Source organism: Podarcis pityusensis (assembly GCF_964106645.2).
Source record: "Podarcis pityusensis genome assembly, chromosome: 12".
NCBI classification, from domain to species: domain Eukaryota; kingdom Metazoa; phylum Chordata; class Lepidosauria; order Squamata; family Lacertidae; genus Podarcis; species Podarcis pityusensis.
In genome coordinates, this window is record NC_138037.1 from 54,053,959 (window position 1) to 54,080,067 (window position 26,109).

Sequence of the window (26,109 nt, forward strand, 5' to 3'; positions counted from 1 at the left end):
CGAAAGTGACCACCTGCCAATCGCCATCTCCTTCCTCCACACACAGCTGGGGCTTCCCAGCTCACTCCACCCCCAGGATCCACTGATCTTAGCTCCTGGACGTAAGAAGTGGGATTTCTATCTGGAGCAAGACATAAAAGTCCTCCTAAATTCCCCTGAGATCCTAGCCCTGAAAGCTCAGCTGTTAACAATGAATGTGAATCATTTCTCAACTTTCCAGCAAATTCTAGCCTTCTTGCTTCCTTCACTTACGAAACCTTCCCGTGCGATTCTAACCTGGAAGAATCAAACTTGGTTCGACCAAGAATGCAAACAGTGCAGAAGTAGGCTTAGATTTCTTCAGTCTGATATGAAATCAGACAGCACCCAGAGCAAAATCAGGGAGTTAGCCCAATTCCGTTCATACTACAAGAAGCTGCTCCATCATAAGAAATTGTTCTTTGCGAAAGAACGCTGGACGGCACTGTCAGTGGCCATTAAAACCCGTGACGACAAGAAATTCTGGAATTTAATTAATGCAGGTTTAAGACCCCCCTCATTCATCGCTAATAACATCACAGCAGCCAGTTGGCACTCTCACTTTGCTCAGCTGTATTCCGCCCCAGATCCCGAAGTAAATGTTGTCTCCACTCTTCCAGCATCTGCCTTGCCCACCTGGGAGCCAGTCTCCCCAGAGAGATGTATACAACTAATCAGCACGCTTTCAGGGGATAAATCCCCGGGGGAGGATATGATACCACCTGAGGTATTCTTATCGAACCAGATGTGGTGGGCCCCTATTTTAGCATCTCTCTTCACCACTATTAATGCTACTCTTAAGATTCCACCTAATTGGAAACAGAGCATAGTCATCCCAATACATAAAAAGGGGGACCCACAAGATCCGCGTAACTATCGACCTATCAGCCTGCTGGACATATCATACAAGGTCTACTCTAGATTCTTGCTAGAGAAATTAATCGAGTGGGCAGAAGAAACAAAGCTATTCCACCCGGAACAGGCTGGCTTCCGTAAAGGTCACAGCACATCTGGCCAATGTCTTGTTCTATTTACCCTGATTGATAAATACCTAAACAGGTTCAACTGCAAACTACACGCGGCTTTTGTGGACCTGACCTCCGCCTTTGACTCCATCCCCAGAGATAGGCTATGGCAGAAGCTTAGTTACACTAACATAGATAAGAGACTCCTCCACCTTCTTATGGAAATTCATAATGACATATCGGCCAGAGTAAAATTCGGCCCTCTGGGAGCTCTATCTGATCCTTTCCCTCTGAATAAAGGGGTCAAACAGGGCTGCCTCTTGGCCCCTTTTCTATTCAATTTCTACATCAATGACATCGTTACAACCATGAAGGCCCTAAATCAATCTGCCCCCTCTTTACAACAGCTCAAGATCCCCATATTACTCTATGCGGACGACATGGTGATACTGTCTTTAACCAAGCAGGGCTTAAACAACATGCTCAGAGGGCTCATGACATATTGTGACACTTCGCCTTCCCGTACCCAGGTCTCTTTCACGCAAGCCAGATCAATCCCCTGCGAGACAAAAAAGTCACACGTGGTGGCAGCTTTATTGCCTATGGACCTGGCATTGCACAACACCAATGACGGAGGTGGGTAATCCCTGCTCACCCTACCCTTGTCCCTTGGGACGGGGCATAGATTGGAAGGGGTTCGAGCATCACTGCATCTCAAAACCCTTTGCCGATAGTGATATTTAGCTCCACCACCATTCTTCCCTAGCCCTTCAATAGTGGGAATCCCAGACCCCATACTAGTCTCCCCAATAGAGGGGTAGGATCTCCTCAATAACAAGTCATCTCTGGGCCAGGACTCTTGGGTCAGAATGGTATGGGGAAGAGGTGAAAGTTTGATAGAGTAATTATCCCTAGAAGATAAAACCCAACCAAAGAAGATGTTTAGTTCCTCTGCCAATGAGGCATCAGTCTTAACCATGTTCCTTGTAGTGCCCTTGTAGTTGGTTAGGTGCTGCAGTCGTTGCCACACTTGTTTCATGATGTTATCAGCTAAATAATTTTCCACCTTAAGCTGATACTGTTGTTTTGCTGCCTTAATGCCTTTTTTGAGATTTATTCTCGCCTCTGTGTATATGTCTATATTCCCTGTCTTAAAGGCAGAATCCCGGATTTTCAGGAGTGTTCTTACTTCAGCAGTCACCCATGGTTTACAGTTCCTATAGAGTCTAATGCATCTCTGCGATGTTACATTATCGATGCACACTTTAATATAGGAGAGTATAGCATCTGTGTATCTATGCAGCTCTTGATGTGCAAACATGCTCCAATCAGTGCTCTCAAAACAATCCTGGAGCTGACTAAGAGCACCCTCTGGCCAAATTCTAACTGTTTTTATAACTGACTGAATTCTTCTCCTGAGAGGGATGTACTTCGGACATAGAAAAACTGAAGAATGGTCGGATGAGCCTAAGTGGGAGAAGGGGATTGCCCTGTATGCCTGTTTGGAATACGCGAAATCTAGATTATTCTGTCCTCTAGCGGAAAATTTCACAAACTGTTCAAACTTAGGAAAAACCGTCTTTAGGCAGGCTTGATTGAAGTCCCCTGCCACAACAAGGGCGCCCTTTGGGTTGATTTGCTGCTGCCCGGAGATGACGTCATATAGCTTAGAAAGTGCCGCACTGACATTAGCATCGGATGGAATATAAACAGCTATAATAATTATGACAGTTACTTCTCTAGGCAGATAAAATGGCCGACATGTAACTGCCATCAATTCTAGATCTGGGGAGCAATACTTGTAAGCTACTTTGCTGTTAATGCACCAACCATTGTGTATGTAAATACAGACTCCTCCGCCCCTAGCTTTACCAGAACCACTGTTTCTATCAGAGCGATAAATTCTTCGATTTATCAGCTCAACTGCCGCATCCGGTACTGCTGAATGTAGCCAAGTTTCTGTAATAATTACCACACAGCTCTCACAAAGAAGCTTGTTTGCTGCCATCAGCAACTGTAGTTCGTCAATTTTGCGGACGAGAGATCTGGTGTTGGTCAGGAAGACACTTGGCAGTGCTGGTCTGGTGGCTCTTTTTCGAAGCTGGGTTAACAGACCAGCTCTGCAACCACGTTTTTGCTTTTGCTCTTTTCTCTTTCGCTTCTTTCGGCACTTCCCCCTCCTGTCGACAATCCATAGAGATCCTGGAGGTCTTACTATGCAGTTTGGTATACAGTGGGACCCTTGAAACTCTCTAGTTATCTCTATTTTTCTTGTGAGCCTGATGTTTACCAGTTTTGTGCGTGAGTAGGTGAGGTATTGGGAGCTCAGAGCCGCAGCGTATGAACGCGCCGCCATCTTGGAACCAACAGCTAGGCATGTATTGGTAAGCCTGAACAATCCAGGACCAGGGCCAGTCAGGCTGGGTCCAGGTTGTTGTGGCTGATCTGAACCAGGCCTCGAATCAGTCTGAGGTGAAGGTGGGTTGCACCGCTCTAATGCAAACTAGACCACTGTAAGAATCAAGGGAGAATACTCACAATAAACCCAAGTTTTTTGTAATCCCGTGTGTACATAGATTTGCGTTTCTCAACATTGCCGCCACTGTTGTTCGGTTCAGACTCTGCATCGAAAGCAATTCTTCGGAGTTCAAATATGATATCCCTTTGGGCCTGATGGGGTTGTAAAAAATACATTGCCATTTTTTTAAAAAAAGGAAAAACATACACACAACACTGAATATTAAAAGTAACGCCAGAACATGTCCATATCACATTTTCATTCTCCCAAGTTTTTTGGCCTTAAAATTTCTATTTTAAATTGTAGTACGATGTACTGTTTTTCCCCCAACTACTAGTTTTAAACCTGGAGTTTAAAACTTGTTGGTTTTACTCTGTATTAGATGTTATGCTTTGGTTTTATCATTTTTAAAAATACTTTGTGGTTGCTATAGTGTAAACCACTCAGATAACTTGTTATTAGGAACTATAGTAATTCTATAACTAAACAGTAAAAAAAGGTAGCTGAATTATGCTAAACATAGAACTTTGGCTTGGATAAAAAATATTAAACTGGATCCACAGACTCTGCTGGTATACCCCCAGGTATCCTCTCCAATGTCAGAGTTGCAGTGCTGGAAAAAACACCAGTTATAGACCTTTCTATAGCTTCAGGTAGGAGGTGATGAGGGCAGATCTCTCTCTCTCTATGCAGAGGGAGATCTGAAAGATCTAATGGTTCAAGGAAACATAGAGTTGCACCCTTTGTGAAGGAATGAGAATGGTGTGACATGGCATATTTACTAATTCTCTTGCCTGTCCTCTGGAGTTTAAAATGTAATTGGAATTACTGCTTCAACCTTTTTTTTAAAAAAAATACCCCAAGCATATTTGTGCATATTTAAGAAGTAGGGCTACTAACTGCCTTAATTTTTTGTTGCAATTTAGTTCTACTTATCCTGGCCTGTCTTCAAGATTCCTCTCTTGTGCTTTATATCCCCATATGGTCCCCCACCAAGTCCCTGCTTTAGATTTGCCTTAGATTCTGCAGCTGAACCATACTAAGTGCCTTCAGAACACAATAAATGGTGCCTGACTTTCTTGAGAGGTATACAGGAATTGCATGTTATTTTTTCCTTTGTGGCCTCTAAAATAAAGCACACTGCTCATCATTCATGCATAACAAAGCTTTTCCTTTTCACTGAAGTGGTTTCCCTATCTCTACAGAGTAAGTGTAGCAGTTCAACAATATTGTTTTGCTTACCTGATCTTGGGGGTCCATTTTGGTCATCATCCTGTCTTCCAGTAAGTTAAAGGTGAGCACTTGCAGAACGTAAAGCTGATGTGCCATTTCATTATTGATGGCCCTCTGAGCTCTGATAACATACTGAAAATAGTAGCAAGAGCAAAATCACTCAGCAACCTTACATAAAGTTACATCAAGTTAAGTTTAGGAAGGCAAGGGGGGGTCCAGAAATAAGCTTCACCATTGGATATATAATTATATTTAATATAATTGTTTTGCTCTTCTCTTCATCCCCTTCCATCCTCTCCATTGTCTAGGACAGGGCTACCAACCAAACGAAGCACACTAGTTATTTTGTAGATGCCCACAAGATCAGTAAGCAGCCTCTTTTTGCTGCCAGCCTGAGACAGCAAAAACAAAGAAGTCTGTCAAGCACCTGGCTGGTCAAAGCACACAATTAGTAATATGAGTTTAGTTTAAGAAGTCACAAACTGCATAGGCACACACTGCTAACAATGCAATCAATACATTCACAGTTCCTTTAAAATATGTGAGTAGAGGAATGTGATTCTGTTTTTTAATTGTGTTATGGAAATTACAGGGAGGGGCCACATCTTTAAAGTTGTTAAATGTTACAAATATTATGCCTGAATGTATCCTTTCGACTTGACAGCTCAGGGAAGATACCTACCTTTACAAATCATATAAAATCAACTCATTTGCCAGTTTCCTCCATTTCGATGCTATTTTGCCTATGGAAAAACGACTCTTTCCCCTGCCACCTCCCCAAGCGTGAGGACATGTATACACACCACCTACCCCAGGAAGTGCCCAGAAGTGACAATTGCTGAGCTGATTGTTGGCCAAGGAAAGCCAAATCCCATCACCAGACTTGCCTAGGGGTCCAGACATGCAAAGGAAATTCTATCGTACTTTGGGAGGTGGGACTTCAGAGCTGTTTGCCTATGCTAATCTTATACCTGGGTCTTGCCCTGACATGTCCGCAAACGCTAATCTGGTACCAGGGACATGTTTGCCAAAGCTGAACTAGTGTAACCCCTGTCTAAAGGTAAAGGGACCCCTGACCGTTAGGTCCAGTCGCTGACGACTCTGGGGTTGCGCACTCATCTCGCTTTATTGGCTGAGGGAGCTGGCGTACAGCTTCCGGGTCATGTGGCCAGCATGACTAAGCCGCTTCTGGCGAACCAGAGCAGCGCACGGAAACACCGTTTACCTTCCCGCCGGAGTGGTACCTATTTATCTACTTGCACTTTGGTGTGCTTTCAAACTGCTAGGTTGGCAGGAGCAGGGACCGAACAACAGGAGCTCACCCTGTTGTGGGGATTCGAACCGCCGACCTTCTGATTGGCAAGTCCTAGGCTCTGTGGTTTAACCCACAGCGCCACCTGCGTCCCTCTCTACCCATCTACCCCTCCCCTTTCGTGACATGTCAGTGATGTAGCAATGTTGTATCAATGATGCTGTACAAACTGTATTCTGGGATATGGTGAGAAAGTTTTAAAAGCCAATGTCACCCATGCTCGGTGTTCTTACTGCTGTTTGAACCTGTTGCGCAACAATAAAGGGTCTAAGTCGACTGACTGCTGTTTTGCTCCAAATTACTTGGCTGGAATTTCCTTCTTTTACTGACCGCATGGACCCGCAGGGGACTTGTACCCTGATGAGCTGGGCTGTTGAATAGTCTCTCAACCCAGAATTTTCATTAACAACTGTTACTTTATCAAAAATGAGCACAGAAACATGAACTGAAGACAAAGCACTCACTTGTAAGATGATTGCCCGAAGTTGTTTCTGTGCTAAAATATTTGCCATTTCCTAATTTTGAAAAAAAAGAAAAAAGAAGAAGCAGTAACAATTCAGTTTGGAAAAAAGTATACAGCTCATTATGGCAGCTTCAGTACAATGCCTTGTTTGGTTACTAGGGGAAACCTATAATCTATTCCTCAGAACAAGGAAACTACCTTCCTGTTGCTCACTTGCATGATAAAACATGGAGGAAAACTGACTACACTAAATCTGTTTCTGTGAATTGGTAAGAAAAGCACTCATAAGCATCTCTAGATGGGACACAACCTCCAACTTGATTTAACAACAGAGCGGCCGATCAACTGCATTTAAAGGGGCAAGCTCAGTTTCTGAACAGAGTGACAAAATTAACCAGGACTCCCTATTGCATGTACCTTGCCAGAAAAAAAAGAGTTTACTTCTTAAAGAAGGATAGAACATCTCAACTCTGACATCACTAACTTTCATATACAACAGTTCAAGCTATAATTGCCCAACAAGTATAAGTAAGAATTGTGTTTATAGCACAGTTTTGGCCAAAGCAGCTGTGTTTTCAACAGGTACCACCACAAAGTGACCCACTTAATATTTTAACACCCAACTCACCTGTCTCCTGTCATCAGGTGCTTTGAGGAAAAGTGCATTTATTACGGCAATGGTGTAGGTTTGTATTTCTTGATCTGCCCTGTATCAGAGTATAATATAAAGCAGATATACAAAAGTCAGGCTTTAGATAATGATTTTTGTTGTTGCTGCTGTTTATAGAACAGAACAATAAAGTACAGGTACAAGCTGCTAAAGTGTGGGAGAGGAACCCTGCAAGCCTTTAAAATGATTATATTCTAAATTAACGCACAGCTTCTTAATTGCAGTAAGTCAGTTGTCAGCTCAAACTGTGTTAAATCTATATATTTGTATCTCACTCATCTTTCAAGGTCATGATGAGCATACATAGGTCTGATTTTTATCTGTGGAATAGTTTAAAATGGCAGGCAAGAGACTTGCTAGAAGCTGCAGCAAGCTTCATTGGCTGAACATATGCAGCAGGAGAAGAGCGTCTCTGAACTGAGTGCCACCAGAGAGCAATGCAGAACTGGATAGGTGAGCCGCTCCAGGATGGGGAAGGTGGCATTAGCTAGGATGGCCTGTCTTCTTCTTCCCTTCCTTGCAGTCAGTTCTCACTCCACCCATATGGAAACGCAGGATCATGACCAGACTTGGGTAAGAACTTTAATCCTGGCTGATGCTCCAAATCCTTAATCAGATCTTGTCAATTTTAAGGCTGCTTTCAAGGTCATCAGCTGTAACTTTAAATGTTATTCCCAGACAAAAGTAATGCAAAGCTACTCACCCTTGAAGGTGTGGGATTAACTGGCCAATTGTAATCTCCTGTGCCACCTTCTGGTACAGATCATGGCTGTTCAACACCATTGACTCTAGGATGGCTAGGGATCGTTGCAGTATAGCAATGTCGGAAGGAAACTTGCTCACGTAACTTGCTATCTGTAAATAAATCAGGTTTCTTGTAAGAGGCCATGGGTTGGATAGAAGGAAATGTTCCAGCAAAATACCGTATTTTTCACTCTATAAGACGCACCAGACCACAAGACGCACCTCGTTTTTGGAGGAGGAAAACAAGAAAAAAAATATTCTGAATCTCAGAAGCCAGAACAGCAAGAGGGACCTCTGCGCAGTGAAAGCAGCAATCCCTCTTGCTGTTCTGGCTTCTGGGATAGCTGCGCAGCCTGCATTCGCTCCATAAGACGCACACACATTCCCCCTTACTTTTTAGGAGGGAAAAAGTGAGTCTTCTAGAGCAAAAAATACGGTAAATAGTATTTGGCCAAAGCAATAAACCCTGGGTGTCAAATCCTGGGATAATAGCACAATCTGGTTTGTCTTAATCATGGTTAATGCCAGAGCACATGCTATACTTATGGGTGGTTTAGGGTGCCAGGATCAATCTCCATGGAATCAAGGGGGTTTCTTGACCAGGTGCTTATTGCACATCCATTTACTGAGCCATTCACCCGGACACATGCATATGGCAGTCATACAAGATTGCCAGCATTAAGTTCTTGTCTCACACTTCCCAGTGGAATTTCCCATCACTTTTCTTGTCAGCTTTTTGCAGTTAGAAAAACGACGCGATAATTGCACTAGAAATTGTGGGGTGCCAACCAAATCTTGTGCAAATCAGCAGCCTGTATGGAAGCACAAAACACTTCACTTCACTTCTGAAACCACTGTTAAGGGTCACTGAATATTGCTCCTGTCCCTGCCATATGCACCACACAAAATATTCAGAGATATAAAGGGAGGGCTTATATTTACATGCCTGCATGTGGTTAACAGCTATTCACCCAACAATTCTCTTTGGCAGACTATGCTATGGACTTCCTTTTTCTCTTGCAAACCCAAGACAAGCATGTTTATAATTAACTTAAGAGTTCCTCTTGCGAAATGTTTCCTTAACATGCTTACATAATGATATTATAAGGTAATGTGAATTCCGTTCTCTCTTCTGTGCCTACTCTGGCCTCTTTCCAGAATCTACTCGTTCCAAAATAGGTCAACCGCATACGAAAAAGTCTCAGTGCAGGGCTGCTGCAACATCATTCATAATTTGCCTTACAAATATTGTTCATCCTATGCCATTATAGCATTAACTTACAGGTAAGTTAATAAAATTACAGAAATTCTTTCAAATATGAACATCATTGGCATAACCTAGGAAGAAGTGAGCTGTGGCTAAATTCTGTTAACTTAGCAGCAATTAAACCCCATTCCCTTGGCTTTTGTTGTTGTTGCTCTCTTCTTCGGCAATGAAATTGAGCTGGATTGCGAGTAGCATATCCATTAAAATGCTTGGCGGTTTGTCACGCCCTTTCTCTAAGATCAGTGTGGCTTATGAGTTCTCGTTTTATCCTCACAACAAACCGATGAAGATAGGCTAAGATGCAGTGATTTTCACAGCATCCTGCATACAATATCTAGCAAGTATGATACCAAACCATGGATGTTTTTAGAACTTAGACCAGGCACCCCCAACCTTCGGCCCTCCAGATGTTTTGGACCACAATTCCCATCATCCCTGACCACTGGTCCTGTTTGCTAGGGATCATGGGAGTTGTAGGCCAAAACATCTGGAGGGCCGCAAGTTGGGGATGCCTGGCTTAGACCCTCCCAGACCTTTCTAGAAAATACCACCAAACTGGTTCTTGAGTATACTTCAGAGCAGGGGTCAGCAACCTTTTTCAGCCGTGGGCCGGTCCACCGTCCCGTAGACCATGTGGTGGGCCAGACTATATTTTGGAAAAAAATATGAACGAATTCCTATGCCCCACAAATAACCCAGAGATGCATTTTAAATAAAAGCACACATTCTACTCATGTAAAAACACCAGGCAGGCCCCACAAATAACCCAGAGATGCATTTTAAATAAAAGGACACATTCTACTCACGTAAAAACATGCTGATTCCCGGACCGTCCGCGGGCCTTAGGTTGCCTACGCCTGCTTCAGAGTATACTTCAGAACCATAACCCTGAGACAGCTAGAAATTACCTCTCTGTGATGATTTGTCCTCACTGCAGTCACATTATGTAGCACCTATCCATATTATGGATCCCATGCCCTTTTAAAATGTAGTTTTTCTTTTGGGGTGGGGGGTTACTGGGTTGTTGTTTTAATTTTGATTATATATTTTGTGGTTTTATATTTTGATTTTGTTCTGTGAACCGCCCTGAGACCTCCCGGTATAGTCATCATCATAATTATTATTATTATTATTTATACCCTGTCCATCTGACTGGGTCTCCCCAGCCACTCTGGGCGGCTTCCAACCAAATATCAAAAACAATACAGCGTCAAACATTAAAAACTTCCCTAAACAGGGCCGCCTTCAGGTGTCTTTTAAAAGTAAAATAGTTGTTTATTGCCTTGACATCGAGGGCGTTCCACAGGGCAGGCGCCACTACCGAGAAGGCCCTCTGCCTGGTTCCCTGTAACCTCACTTCTCGCAGCAAGCGAACCGCCAGAAGGCCCTCGGAGCTGGACCTCAGTGTCCGGGCTGAATGATGGGGATGGAGACGCTCCTTCAGGTATACAGGACCAAGGCCATTCAGCACCAACACTTTGAATTGTGCTCGGAAACATACTGGGAGCCAATGAAGATCTTTCACGACCAGTGTTATATGGTCTCGGCGGCCACTCCCAGTCACCAGTCTAGCTGCCACATTCTGGATTAATTGCAGCTTCCGAGTCATCTTCAAAGGTAGCCCCATGTAGGGCACATTGCAGTAGTCCAAGTGGGAGATAACTAGAGCATGCACCACTCTGTCAAGAGTGGTATATATATAAATATATATATAAAGTATAGGTTGGTATATAAATTCAATTAAGAAGAAGTAGAAGTAGAAGAAGTCATTCTGGTGCCTGACACACAGTGTTTCCAGGCAACTTCCAAGAATAGGCTGATACTGGCATGGAAAGCTCCCAAGCGGCCTCACCGCCGCCCCTTCCATTTTGTAAATGAACAGAAGAGATGTGTGTGGAAAATACATCTACTCTGACTCTTAATGTCAAGCATAAACATACTGTACCTTTTTAATGAAAGCCACAGAGAATGTGTCCCAGGATACAATTCCATGATCCATCAGTTCAACGAAAGCCGTCAGAGTAAAGGATAACATGTCTCCAAAGCTGGAAGAGACAGGAGCCAAAGCAGAAGTGGGGTGGGGGAAGAACCATGTAAACAGCAGTGGAAAACCGTTGGGCAAAAGGGGGAAAACAAAGCAAAGATGCGCAAGAAGGGGCAGGAGCAGAATAAAATGAAGGCCGTGCAGCAAAGCAGCATCAAGTGATTTCCACATGGATCCCAAAGCAGCGTCAACTGGAAGGAAGCGTTTGAGGATGTTTCTGCATTCTGTGTGGGAATAGGCTGTCCAATGCCCAAGAACAATAACATTGTGCAGGTGTCAGCCTGCTCATTCAAAGACAGGACACCCACGAAAGACTTGCTTCTCTTCCCAATAATAGATCAATTGCTGTTTAAACAGTTCCCCACTTTTGGACAAACACCAGCCAACACAAAAATAGGCCACGGGATCATGTTCTTCCCTCCTTCTCTACCAGATTAAAGCTTTCATCAGACCTTTGCTATTCATCAGAGTTTGGAAATGAGCTTTAAATTCAGATTTCCAAAGCATAGCAAACAAAACACTATTTATTGTCAGTGCTTAACACAGAATAATAGAATTAGAGAGTTGGAAGGGACCCTGAGGGTCATTTGGTCCAACCCCCTGCAACGCAGGAATTTCAACACGCAGTCCCCCATCCAATTTGATGCCATACCGGACCCTGCTTAGCTTTGCAAATATGCTAGCAGTTTTATTGTTGCACCACTGGTATGGCCAGCCGGGGTTGGTGTGTTTGGATTCAGGATGGATAGGGGAGAGCACATGTGAGCTCTGAACTATAGTTAAGGAATGAGGGGCACATCTACCGAACCTCAGCCTGACAAATTCACACCCAGCCCAATGTGAAAACCACTATCTAAACCCTATGGAAGCAGCCTCCAGGTTTTTGGTGGGGCGGGGCAGAATACACTATGAATATGCGTAGGGTTTTTTAATTATCATTTTTACAAAGAACAGTGTTCTAGTCAGCAGATCAAATATAAATCAGGACATATTCTTATGCAAACGGAACTCTGTTGCAAAACTATCTTCTCCCTAATTGTTCCACACCATTAAAAAAAACTAGCTAGAAACCTTTAGGCTTTTCTTTAATACATAGCTTGTGATAATTCAACCCAGGAAGACTACCTAGAAAGCAAGAAGCCCTTAATCTCAGACGGGGGAAACATACAGAGAGAGAGACTTACACTCATAACCCTGGAGTCCAGCACACTGGATTGGAAGCTACAGCATCGCTGGCTAAGTAGCCAAACTGGGGTCCTGACTCCAAGCTTGATGTTGGTGATCAGAGGATCATGGAACCCAAAGTTAGCCTTTGAAGAGGAGCCGAGACATTCACAAGCACCTTTCCCTGTGCCAGAAGAAGCAAATGCCTTTCGCACCACCTTGCCAGTCCAACGGCACAGGCTATGATGCGCAGGAGAACTGCCCATCTCCAGGTCAGAGGGCGGGTGCTTTAAGAGAATCCAGTTCTCCCCAGAGGGACAGAGCTTAGGTCAGGTGACCTGGAGAAAGAGGCTCGAAAGGCCTCATTTCACTTCCAACACTTGCCAGAGCAAGTTGCCCACTGTCCTTGCTCCATGGGCTGCACCACAGGACCAGTACAGAACAGTTATCTCCATGGCAACCTTGATTATGTCATCATGTTGACTGGAATTTCCAGTGATGAGCAAATTCCAGTTTCTAAGCAACCGAATAAATTCAGTGGTGGACTTTATAGTGTCAGTTTGCACAGAATCAAACCTAGCACGAACCTTATCTGGGTTTTAAACGCCAGAGGGAGGGTTAATCAGTCCCTCGTAATAAGAATGTATGGAGAGTCTGCTGGATCAGACCAATGGCCCATCGAGTCCAGCATCCTGGTCTCACAGCGGCCAACCAGATGCGCTTGTGGGAAATCTGCGAGCAGGACCTGAGCCCAAGAGCATTATCCTACCCTGTGGTTTTTAGCAACTGGTCTTCAGTAGCACACCGAGTCTGACCATGGTGTCAGAGCACAGCCAGCTCATGCAACTGCCTGTTGTACAATGACACCTAGTGGAAGAAACGAAGGCATTCTGCAATACTGAGAACTGCTAAACTGTGGCGATCACACAGGGCCCCCAGACATTTCACAGTCTATTGACCCTGTGCCACCACTGCGATAGCTTTCTTCGCTGCCACCACCCCGCTTCTCACGGGGACACACGGAGTCCAGACAGTTGTTAACATAAACAAATAATCCAGTTTATTTTTAAGTGCAGGAACAAGCGTATGGTTTCGGTTTATTTTTCTCTTGTCAGTTTCCTAATCTTAGTTCCTAACAACTCCAAACTGATTATTCTAACTATCTATCTGACTCAACCTAACAATTCCTCTCACTCTCTCACAATACAACTTGACCAACCCACTGTCTATGCCACCCTCTTCCTTCTCCAACAACCAAGCCTCAACTCCCAACTCCCAAACCTCAACTGACTTTTCAAAACCTCCCACTCTATCTTTTACTCCCCCCTTGCATTCTCACTGGCCAATCACATCACACCCTTTTTAACCCTTTCCTTGACCCATCCTAGGAGGCAAACGCCACATAAACATACTGCATTTACTATGCACATGCATTGGACTCACATTACACCAGAAAAAATATATGAGGGAGGTAGGATTGCATGCAACTCACCACCACCAGGTGTAGGGGTGTGTGTGTATGTGTGTGCATATATATATATATGCAGTAATGAGTGCAACTATGACACCTTCCAAAATTTTGTTCTGAAGTCCTGCTGGAAAGAGTTAGGTCATGTAATATTTCCTGGTGTACATGCTTCTCTCTCCTACCCCCCACTATGCTCCAGTTCCCTTCCTGGATCGGAACCACACCTAAACTTTGCATTCTGTGCTTTGCCATGAACAAAGGAAGTGATGCGGGGAGAGATGCCAAATCTGAGAGAAGTTTTGCACAGGAAATACCATGAAGGGCTGCTTGGGTCACCTAGCATCTCTGCACACCCAGAGGAGTCCTATGTAAGGGATGGAACCAGGTGAAAAAAAGGAATGAGAAAGAGGAGGAAGGTACTGCTTCATACAACACTTAATAAATGAAATCTCTGACCACAATATATGGTGATGACCATGGGCTTAAATGGGTTTGGACGGGTTCAATGGCTATTAGCAATGGCAACTCAATGACAGCTGTTCTAGCACTGCACTTCATCTTAACTGGATCAGGGTGTATTTTTTAAGCATGTGCAAAGGAGGGAGGAGAAACTGGCTGCTTATATCCACTGAGGGGCACAATGAGTGGAACCTTTTAAAAAGAGCACCAAACTACATGGGATGTGAGGGACAGGCAACCAGATCCCCTAACATGTTTTTGAATAGATCCCCCAACAAGGGTATGTTTTGGAACAGGGCAGTGTGCATTGGTGAGGTCTGCGTGAAAACCTTTCCCCTACGGTTTCTTTGTCTGACCTGAAAATTGCCCTCTCTGATATTACCAAATCTGATATTAGTTGTGTGTCAAAGATAGATAACCATTATCACATCTAGCTTCACTCGCAGTTGCTACATGTTCCATTATAAAATTAAATGCTTTCCCCACAAGGTGTCATCACAGTACCAGAAAAATCTTCCCAGGAAGGCAAGTGCAGAAAAAACACTCTAAATGCCGAAGAGACAGAATTATTCCAGGCCAAAGTTAAGACTTCAGAAGAGAAGATTCAAATACTGATGCTGCAGTCCTCAATTTTACGCAGTGGGACTTCCATCTAAGTAAATACATATGATACTCCACAATCCAATTTATATGGCATAGTTGGGGCATATATTCAAATCCAACTTAAATAAATGTGCACGTAATTAAAAAAACCCCAGTATCTTATGAACCGCACCCTGTTCTTGTAAACAGGCAGGCAAATGCTGCAAACTTAGCTCATTATTAACTATGAATCCAAATGGCAGTTCAGCACAATGAGACGTTTGTGGGGCCAGGAAAGAAAGGCTGCTTTCCTCTCCCTCTTTCTGCCGACAGAGTGAGGGATTCATGGAGGCTCCTTGCTGCAGCCACATCTGTGCACTTGGGGGCTGCAGCTGGAATGAACTTGCCCTGCACACTGCGGCCCAGAGCCGTCTCGAGTCAAATGACATTCCTTTGGCATCTGCTTTGTACAAACAAGTGCCCAAAGTGGAAATGTTAAGTTAAGGCAACAGTTGTGAGGTTAATACTGCAGGGGAAGGCCGCAGGGGAACAAGCCGGAAGCAGAGAGAAAACTAGCTACTGTTGGCAAAGCAGAAGCAGTCTCTAGGCTCAGCTTATTCCCGTTTAACGGTGCTTGTCACCACAGACCAAAGAGAGACGCAGGGTAGCTTCACATGTGGCTTTTAAAAATGCCAAGTTGGGTTAAAGTTATCAGAAATATAAGCAATTAAATGTGCACCTTTCAACCTTACAAAACATTTTTTGGTAGCCACAGGTGAGAACGGCTTTGACCATGAATTAGTCTTCCTCAGAGATCTAATGTACAAGGACTTATTGAAAGGTACACTAAATCTATTGTGCTTTTGGCATACACCAACTTGGAGGTGATGTATATATGTTTGTGCTTTGTGAGCTTGATTCTCTTTCATTTGCTTCACATTATCTGTTCCTATTTATTAAAAAATATTTATAGCCTACCCTTCAGCAGGGCACAACAGTTTAAATAAATAAAATTATAGAATACAGAACAATAAAACCATTAAAATACCTCAGCAAGCAACAGAAACAACTAAAACCACAGTACAACCTGGATAGTATTTCCTACACAGACCTTTATGGCTAGCCAGCTGCCTTATACCAGGTTAGACTATTTCCCATTTTGTGCAGGAAATGTATATACATGCCAAACACACATTGCCTCCACTGCAGGCATGTTTCGCAGGCATGCATGGCATATATCTAGCTGCCTGCTCAGAGGCTCAGAACAGCTTATATATAGTTCTCAGGCAGTCTGAAATCCAGGCAGCTTACAAAGCCAAACCTGCTTAGCGTCAACAGCAGAATGGTGTGACGTGCCTTCTTCAGGCAATTCCCCAAGCATGAGCATATAGGAAGACAGACAGGTCTGAATTAGTCACATGTGGTGGAATACATGAAATTTCCTACCTGGACGTATTGTGTATGCTGCAATTGCTACATCGTATGTGAGCATGGAAAAACTAGAGCACAAAAATGTTATCTGAAAAGCTGTGGCACAAGGGCAGCTCACCAGATCAGAATGGAAAGCTAAAATAATTTCTATTACTACGTCCATCTTACTACCAAGTTCATCTAAAATTGTTCAAATCAGCTTCAGAGATTGCTGCGTGATAATGCCAACCAAACAGCTCTGCGGGACTCAGCAGTTCATGTGACTTCTTGTTCTTTGCTTTAGTGTGAGGTAATTTATTGGAATTTCCCAAGCATGCCGTCCATGTGTAGAAGAATTAGAAACTGAAGTCTGGTTCTGATTGCACTGTGCAATCAACACAGAGCTTACGATCTACTGTCACATGAAGTTCATCCTTCAGTAGACAGATGTACTTCAGTGCAAGTGTTATGCTTTAAAGGTAAAGGTAAAGGACCCCTGACAGTTAAGTCCAGTCACAAACAACTCTGGGGTTGCAGCGCATATCTCGCTTTACTGGCCAAAGGCACCAATGTTTTTTCCGGGTCATGTGGCCAGCATGACTAAGCTGCTTCTGGCGAAACCAGAGCAGCGCACGGAAACGCCATTTACCTTCCCGCTGGAGCGATACCTATTTATCTACTTGCACTTTGTCGTGCTTTTGAACTGCTAGGTTGGCAGGAGCAGGGACCGAGCAACGGGAGCTCACCCTGTCGTGGGGATTCGACACGCCGACCTTCCGATCGGCAAGCCCTAGGCTCAGTGGTTTAGACCACAGCACCACCCGCGTCCCCGTTGATGCTTTAGGGCCCATTAATTAAATTCACTATGTGTTAAGTGCTCTTCCTTAAGCAGTTGAGAGGACTCCATCCATTTACATGGGTCCATTTCCCACGATTCCTGACTTGCTGTTATGTACGAACCAGGGATCGTGCTTTAAAACAAATTCTGATTCACTAAACAAAACAGCATTAGAGCCCACGGGTTTGAAGCTGCCTTGTTTTGAGACTGACCAGTTAGTTTTAAACTATATTCTTTGGTTCATATGCAAGGACAAAGCAAGAATTCTAGGAAATGAAATAAGCACCAGCCTAGTCTTTCTTCTCAGTCACATGGGGAAAGGAAGGGTGAGCTTATGAGCCCTATGCTTTGGAGTGCACACTATTTCAAAGCAACATGTGGTTATCCTTTGCACTGCACTACATGGTCACAAGCACCCATTCTCTCTGGCCATGCTGTTTCCAAGCACATCCTTTCCACAGGACTTCTCCTCTTGACCATTCACTCTTCCAACCCTCCTTGCGTAGGCCTCTTCCTTCCCTTGGACTGCTACCTATTTGACTTCCTGTCTCCACTTTTCCTGGATATTTACTTTGTTTCCGATTCTTTCCTGTGTTCCTTTACCTTCTCATCAGAGCAGTTAATCAGATGAAGGAGAAAGAGTAGCTTAGACAATGGCAGCCCGAGTGCCTTCTGAACCCACCGCTCAGCCCAAGATTACCTCCAGGCTAACCTTGCTACAAAGCCCATTAGCGCATGACAACACTGTATTTTTAAAGAACAATTTCTAGCTTTGTTTGTAACAGCGTTACATCCTGATCTTACACATTTGAGCTAGTGTGTCTAATGGCGGCAGCAGCAGCAGCAGCCAACAGAGCTCCACGCTGAATTTAATGGTGCAAATAGCAAGTTCTAGAATCACATCTGGGAATTATTCTAGTGTAACTTCCAGCAGATACCAATTTCTTCCACTTAGGAGAGGCATTTGCAGAAATCTGCTCATATGAAAAGAGTTAACATGCAAGACTCCCCAGAATATACACTTACTCAGTATGAAAGTCCCACTTTAGCAGAACACAGAAGTCTTTCCTTTTATTCAGAGAAATAGCTCTTTCATAGAATTACTCTAAATTTAGGAAACCTGGTATAGTCATTGGTGATGAATTGACATTGCATGTACAAACTTAGAAACAAGAAATGTTGTGCCAAAACTTCTTCAGGCATACTGTAGACCAGTCTTGAAAAGAGAGAATAAGACACAGGAAACTCAACTGCAGCCACCAGCAACTCAGTAGCTTTCATGCTCACAAAACTGAGAAATGTCAAGAACCAGCATGAATAAGAATTATGCATCAGCAGGGGCTAGGACAAATTATGTCCCTTGAGATTCAAATGCTTTTATCTAGTCCTTATTTTCCCCAGAAACTAAGCTATTATCATTACTACCTCAGCATTCAGAAATAAGTTAGCTGGTCGGAAGTGAAACCTTCTTTCCTTTAACTTGAACTGAACTCCTGCACTATCAGTAGGTTTAAGATTAATTTGAGTCAGCATACCACTAATCAAAAGCATGCTTATTCAGAAAATATATGATACTGCAATTTCTCCATTGTTCCAAAACCATTTTACCTGGTGCTAGAAGTTAAAATGACTGTGACTCTCAAGTTTATTACTAACCCATCAGCTTCCTGGATGCACCAGGTGGGAACATAGGATATTCATGTAAGAAGGTTGGTAGCTCAAAGCAAAAAAGAAAAAAAAGAAAAGCTAAAAGGAGACAGCACCAGCAAATAGCTACAGGAGGTATAGGAAAACAAAGCATACATTCCACAAGCATTGCAAAAATAAATAAAAATAAAAATAAATAACTGAAAGCTCCTTAATAAATCTGTGGCATGTGGCATTAAAGAGCAGGAAAGAGAAGCAGGTTTGCTTGATCAAAATATGCATAGGTATTCAAATAAATAAAATCAGCAGGGAGGCCTGGAATTTAATCATGCAAAGAGGAGGAAGTTTGCAGGGTCATGAGCCAATCAGATTCTTACCAGGGCTTCATTATCTTCTGCAATTTCTGATATCGTCTGCAAAAATTTAAAAACTTTCAGATAAGGAGAAACATTGTTAAGACATTTTCCTGCTAATCCGCATTTGAGTTTTACAAGGCCATTGGAACACCACCAGAGGAACTATAGTTGGAAATAATTCAACTGAAGCAGACTTGAAACGGTAATAACACGCTTTAATGCTCTTCGGAAGAAAATAATGTAAAGCAACCCAATATACCTTTTAATTCAACAACAAAATCTCACAGAAAAAGGGGGGGGCAGAGGGAGAGAGATTGCTTATTATTCTAAGGAACGCTTAAGAACGTTGCCTGCATATCAGAACCTCACCACCATAGGGGACAATAGTATGACATCGCCTATTAGCCAAAGACCAGGAGTTTCTGGGGACATACAATCCTTTTTAGCTGTCTCTCAAACTTGTCGCAGAAGCAAGCAGAAGGGTCATTTGAGGCCCAGATGTCAGCCATAAGAAACAAAATAGTTGCTGTGGTCATGGACCTCTGAGCTCCACCCTCCAGCCAGGTACCAGACCTGAGAGTTTGCTGGCTCAAGTAGCAATTAACTCCATCACAAAAACCAAGGAGTCTGTTAGCAGTTTCCAAGGGACAATTTGGTTATTTGGAGAAACACCAATGGAATGCTTAGGGGCGGAGTCCCTAGAAATTAATTAATTAGCAAAACAAGAACTGATACCAACGCTACTGAGGGCATAGGGTGACCAAAATGAAGGCTATTTGGGTCAATTCTTGCGATAACCATCTTGGCAGCTAGCAACAATTACAGTGGTGCCCCGCAAGACGAATGCCTCGCAAGACGGAAAACCCGCTAGATGAAAGGGTTTTCCGTTTTTCAATGCGCTTCGCAGGACGAATTTCCCTATGGGCTTGCTTCGCAAGACGAAAATGTCTTGCGAGTCTTGAGAATTTTTTTCGCTTTCCCCCCCTTTTTCTAAGCCGCTAAGCCTTTAATAGCCTTTTAGCAGCTAAGCCACTAAGCCGCTAAGCCTTTAATAGCCGCTAAACCGCTAATAGCGCTAATCCACTAATAGGGTTGCTTCGCAAGACGAAAAGACCGCTATGAAATAAGTTACTATTTGTAATTCTTAGTAACTTTTAAGGGAGAATTATCATAAGACCTTGAGGACTGTATCATGATATTTACAAATAAAACAAATCTTTTAAAAAAAATGTTCCCCCCACACCAATAACAGAATTTTTTTTCACAATAATGTGAATGAAATGACCCACATTTATACTTTTGTGTGTGAATTTGTTTAATTTAAACTGTTCTGTTTTCCTTTACTTCTTTATTCTTGTGTGCTAGTAAAGTGTATACTGTTCAGATAAATAAAAACTTTGTTTTTAACTGTAGAAAGTTCTATTTTCCCCCTTCTCTCTTTTTAGGATATAAAAGGATAAATGTTTGTGTGAGCAGCTCAAAGCCTTACGGAAAAGGTGGGGTATAATCCTACAACTGGTCACTCCCCCCCCAAAAAAAAATCAGAATCAGAATCATAACCATAATATGATGGACTCAGCTACACAGGTCAATTTATAACATTTAAAATGTGTTATAAAATGTGACACCAGATGGTGCTGTAGAGCAGAATCCACAGTCAATGGCAGATTGCCTTGGGAGTTCTTTATCCCCTATAGCTTTTCTTTATAGCGTTTTTTTTATATCTGTGTAGATACAGCTCTCAAGTCCCTCACAAACACATGCTCTATGAGCATTTAAAACTCTACAATTCAGCCCCCTCCAGTTAGCACACTATGGGTCCAGCTCAGGGCCGGATTTAGGTTTGATGAGGCCCTAAACTGCTGAAGGTAATGGGGCCCTTGATATGTCCAGCTGTCCTTTGTCAACAACAAATTGCCGCTGTTTTTGTGTTGAATATATGCTATATGGGAATTTGCAACCAGTCCATGCAGAATGTAGGTACCCTATATATAGAAATGAACAAACCAGTGATATTTTAGGAAGCAGGCTAGCAGGTGAGGCCCATTACTTACACCATGGGAGCCTACACAACACAAAACACTGTTGCTGTATGTAGGTTTTATTTTATTTGTATTTTATCTTATATTTTGGAAATGTACATCGTTTTCTTTTCTTTCTTTCTTTCTTTCTTTCTTTTTTTTTGGGGGGGGGCGCAAGAGAGTGGGGCCCTAAGCATAACTGTCAACTTTCAGATTTGAAAATAAGAGATCAGCAGCCTCACCTGTCTCGGGGACAGTCTACGGGATATCTAACAATCCGGGATAGCAACGGGAAGCAGCGGGAAACGGCGCTGGAATAAGGGAATTTCCCGCAAAAAAAGGGAAGGTTGACAGCTATGGCCCTAAGCTATAGCTTGTTTAGCTTATACAGTGGTGCCCCGCAAGACGAATGCCTTGCAAGACGAAAAACTGGCTAGACGAAAGGGTTTTGCGGTTTTTGAGCTGCTTCGCAAGACGAATTTCCCTATGGGCTTGCTTCGCAAGACGAAAACGTCTTGCGTTTTTTGCAAGTTTGTTTCCTTTTTCTTAACACCCTTAATACAGTTGCGACTTGACTTCGAGGAGCAACTCATAGAACGCGGTGTGGTAGCCTTTTTTGAGGTTTTTGGCGATTTTTTAAGCTTTTCCAAAACTTTTCCGACACCGTGCTTCGCAAGACGAAAAATTCGCTAGACGAAAAAACTCGCGGAACGAATTAATTTCGTCTTGCGAGGCACCACTGTACGTAAATCCGGCACTGGCCAGCTCCTGCCACTCCTAAAAACTCTGCCTGTGGCAGCAAAGAATTGCTTTCCATGGCCTCCTGACTTCTCTTGTCCTTCACAATATTTGCACCAAATCCCACAGCAATGTGTAACCACTACAAATCACTATAACAAAATGTGACAATGTGTAAGTGTGTGAATAAGGTGAATGCTTCACTTGCATGGTACAATTTCGATAAAACAGCCTGGTAACCACAGGAACAGGATACACTAGTACAACCTTCTTCAGGTTAGGAACTTTTGTGAGCTTATTTACAGAACTTGAGCACTAGTTATGAAGGTTAGTGTTACCAACCACTGAAATAAGCAGGCTGTACAGAACAGACACAATTTGTATAAGCAATAACGTTGAGTGTACAACTGTTTTGCTTAATTCAAGCCATATATTAATACAGTAGGGGGTTTTAAAATGCCCATCCCCTCAAGATGGAATCTATGGACACAATCCTCTACTAAGACCTTCAGGATAGGCCCTATGGCAACTAATGGGAATTGTGCAATATACTGGTTGTGAAGGAAAAGTTTTTAGCCAGCTATATCCTGAATCAGAGCACCTGAGGTGTAAATTTCAAACACAACATAAAGCGCTGAGTCAAAAGCGTCACATATGTGAACAGGAGTTTGTTTGTTTTACTTGAAGGGAGGTGGCCCTTTTAATCATCTGCAAAAAAAAAATACATCATCTGCAAAAAAATATACAGTATAATAATCCTTGGCATTTGAGGCACAACCTTTTGCAGGTAATGGTGCCCCTTTCAACCTTACTTACCGGTATATGTGGCAGAAATTACAGGATTGTGCAATGAAAACAATTTAACCCTTGGTTGCTCTTCAAATTTTCGCTCTAGCTAAAATACAGGTATCCAAATCTGTGATTTTAATACATTTCTCCTGTTACATCAAGTCGGAAGGGGAAGGAATCAGTGCTCTAATCTGATGGTTCTCCCTGGAACTTCCTAAACATAACTTATAGGGAAACAAAGGGAATTCAAATGATCTTGCCTGTCAGCAAAGTTGCTGTGAGGTTAACCAGACTGGGCATGACTTGATTCTGCATGATGTTATTTCTGAAGGCTGAAGTCACAATATTTGCCTTTTGGGGGTTACATGAACAATAATGCGCTGAACAATAATGTTCTAAAATTAGTGGGCCAGAAAGATCCCAATAATTCAGAGTGGTCTGTGAGAAAATGGAATGCCTTTTAAAAGACTCTGTAACTCAAGAGTACAAATGAGCCACAGACTTTTGTTCATATTAATTTTAACAGAAGAAGAAAATCTGAAACAGAATGGCAATATAATGTTATAGAATAATAGTGAAAGGATACTTGCTTAGACATTTGCCTACCACAATATGCTCACTGTTTGTCCTCGAAGGGACTCTGGATTACATTGCTGGCTCTCTACCAAAAGGACAGCAGCTCCTTTTGGAATTCCTCAAGCCACAAAGGCTTAATACTTGCTGAATGTGCGCCCTTCCTATCTGCCAGGAGCCACTTCCAGCTGAGACAAATTTTGCCAGCTCTGACGAGACCAACTCCTTTGTGGCTTATTTGGCAAAGCCTCTGGTTATAGATCAAGAAGGCCCCTTGCTTTCAAGTTCAGTTAGGATGTCTTAGGGGGAACAGAGAATGATTGTCTGTGGCTCAGGGCTCGGCTGGACCTGTTTTGTAAGGAAGAACCTAAATCTGCCCCCAGGGAAACTCCCAGCTCAATCTGCAGAAACAGAGAACACCGTGACAATATGCAGTGGCTGCAAGATTGCCATTTCCCAAAACTTGGAATATTCTGGCAAGTTTTGAATTGGAAGAGGGCCGCAGGGGGTCAGGCAGTGGCAGACAGGGAGAGGGGGGGTGCAGAAACTGGGGCCTGCATGAAAGGAAAGGGTACCACATAAAACACAATAATGATGGCTCCATATACAGTACACACACAAAGAGAGAGAGAAAGACTCCTGTTATTTAGCCTTACAACCACTGCAGCAATGTCCTTAGCAGAATTAAAACATGCTGCAGGGAAAGGAATTATTTATCTGCAAAGCTCTTGGTGCAAGTCATCTCATTCAAGTTCATGAACAATTTTCTTCAAACGCATGAAGAACAGGCACATGCATCTCCGAATTAAAGGTGAAGCACACTTCTTCTTTGTCTGCTACCAAGGCTATTGTGACCTACATAAGTGGGGAGGGGAATTCTCGTAATAGCAGGAAGAAGGTAGGTCTGTAACTCCACACTTATGGAAGAGCTGCTGAGAAACTGTAGCCCCACCACCACGTTGGACCACAACTCCCATCACCCCTGACCACTGGCCATACTGGCTGGGACTGATGAATGCTGGGGTCCAACAACATCTGGGGGAGCACCGTTTCCCATCCCTAAAGGCAGGAAGCTGCAAATCAGCTAGTCCCTGTGAATGCCTCCAGATCTGTGCTGGCCCTGTGCTGTGCTAGGAGGGAGTCTGCTCCCTTCCATGGGATTCCAACACAAGTGGGATGGGTTTCACATGCACATTTATTACAGCAACTAAATCAACCCTTAATGGCTGCTCAGCAACCCATGCTTTGTGTATGTTAAGACATGTGCATGCGCAAACGCACACAAACACACATCCCCATGAATTACGGCTACTGGCATGGGTCTTGCCATTTGCACTGGGCACATGGAAACCACAGTGAGACTTTCACATCAAATTTGATGGAGCATAAAGGAGATAGCAGGTGCGTATAATGACTCTGGAAGAGAAACTCTCCTTCCTTCGTCTTACAACAAGCGACTGAAGCTGACAGTACTCAGTTGAAATCAATGTCAAAAATGCATTTTTAAACCTGTATTTTCAACGGTGATGAACCACACATTCAGATTTTGTTAAGACACTCTGAAATGCTACGCTATTTATATAGCCACAGCTTTTGAATTTGATGCAATATTAAACATGGTCTTTCATTCTCACAACGTGGGTATCCCTCCCACAAAAAAATAAAATAAAAATCTGGTTCATCAAAAAGACTGAGGTTTAACAATATGTACACAAAGGAGTCTACACATTTCCTCTCTAAGTGATATGGTGCTGTGACCTTCCTTGCTTCCAATCAGACTCTTCCAGGGGCAGGTAATTCTGCTGCATCTCTAAATCAGACTGACTGAGATACTGAACTGATCCAAAGAAAGTGGAATTATCTGCTTTAAGTAAAGGTTCCTCACTGAACCGCTGCCTAGCTCACAACGCTGTGTTAGCCTTGTTCAGTCAGGATCAGTTCAGTTCAGTTTAGCTACTGGAAGTTTGTAGAAACACAGAATTGTGCCTGCATATTTCCCCACCCCTGCCACCCAACCATACATTTTTACTATAAAGCTTGCAGGATTTCCGAGGGTTTTCTAACATTCTCCGAACTGTCTATACTTTCAAAACGTCATGTGGTAACTATTTAAGAATGATTATCAGGCGATGAATAGATCTCAGGACTTCTAGTGGCAGATAACACATACAAACATTCCTCCGTCTACTTCTCTTTAACTCGCCTCTCATGAAATACTCATTCCTTTCCAAGGAACAAAAGCAGAAATGGTGGCTTCTAACATGACTTACTTTTAAATGAACAACAAATACAATTTTACTAGCTTATCCAAGCAACAAATAAGAAAATGTGCATGTGTTAAAATACTCACTCAGTGCCACTTTCCACCATCTGCGTCAGGAGCGAAATGCCGTCTAGATTGATAAATTCTTGGGCAAACGTTATATCGCGTGAATAACTAGCTAGGTCTTTCAGTGCTTCCAACTTGGCATCCATGCTAGAAGACTGGATCCTCTCATGGAGCTGAAGGGCGGTTTGGGCCTCACCAAAGACAGAACATTGAATAAATGGAGGGAGGGGAGAGAGCGGGGGGGAGACAGACCTTAATTTCAAGTGTTACTAATAAATGAAGACACCTGAAGAAAAAATACTAGTTAAGTTTAAATACTATCACATTTTCACCTTCACTCCCTTTTCCTTTCCACCCTCCTTACTTTTTTCAACTCTCCCTTGCACGCAGATCACTCCCATTTCCATGCTTCATCTTGTTTCCTATTTGGTGGTCGGTTGACGAAAATTGATGTTCTCAATTGCTACACTGAATCTGAAGACGGCGTTGTACCAAGAGTGA

At 43.0% G+C, this 26,109-nt stretch overlaps 1 protein-coding gene across 3 annotated transcripts in view; it reads right to left on the bottom strand.

The window, feature by feature from the left end:
* The window catches only part of LOC308459952 (engulfment and cell motility protein 1), a 194,480-nt gene extending 168,654 nt beyond the window's left edge, over positions 1-25,826 (bottom strand). Inside the window, exons 1-8 of one of the 3 annotated variants that reach the window (XM_080975876.1) lie at positions 25,630-25,826; positions 19,180-19,215; positions 11,136-11,235; positions 7,883-8,034; positions 7,138-7,216; positions 6,511-6,561; positions 4,744-4,866; positions 3,522-3,653 (exon numbers count right to left, since the gene is read on the bottom strand). In XM_080975876.1, coding sequence (XP_080832002.1) covers positions 3,522-3,653; positions 4,744-4,866; positions 6,511-6,561; positions 7,138-7,216; positions 7,883-8,034; positions 11,136-11,235; positions 19,180-19,215; positions 25,630-25,754 — 798 coding nt within the window. In that variant the 5' untranslated portion in view covers positions 25,755-25,826. Of the gene's footprint in view, positions 1-3,521; positions 3,654-4,743; positions 4,867-6,510; positions 6,562-7,137; positions 7,217-7,882; positions 8,035-11,135; positions 11,236-12,418; positions 12,439-19,179; positions 19,216-25,629 lie in introns of those variants that run through there. The other 2 variants (XM_080975877.1, XM_080975878.1) reach the window with 2 other exon arrangements.
* Positions 25,827-26,109: the final 283 nt, after the last annotated feature.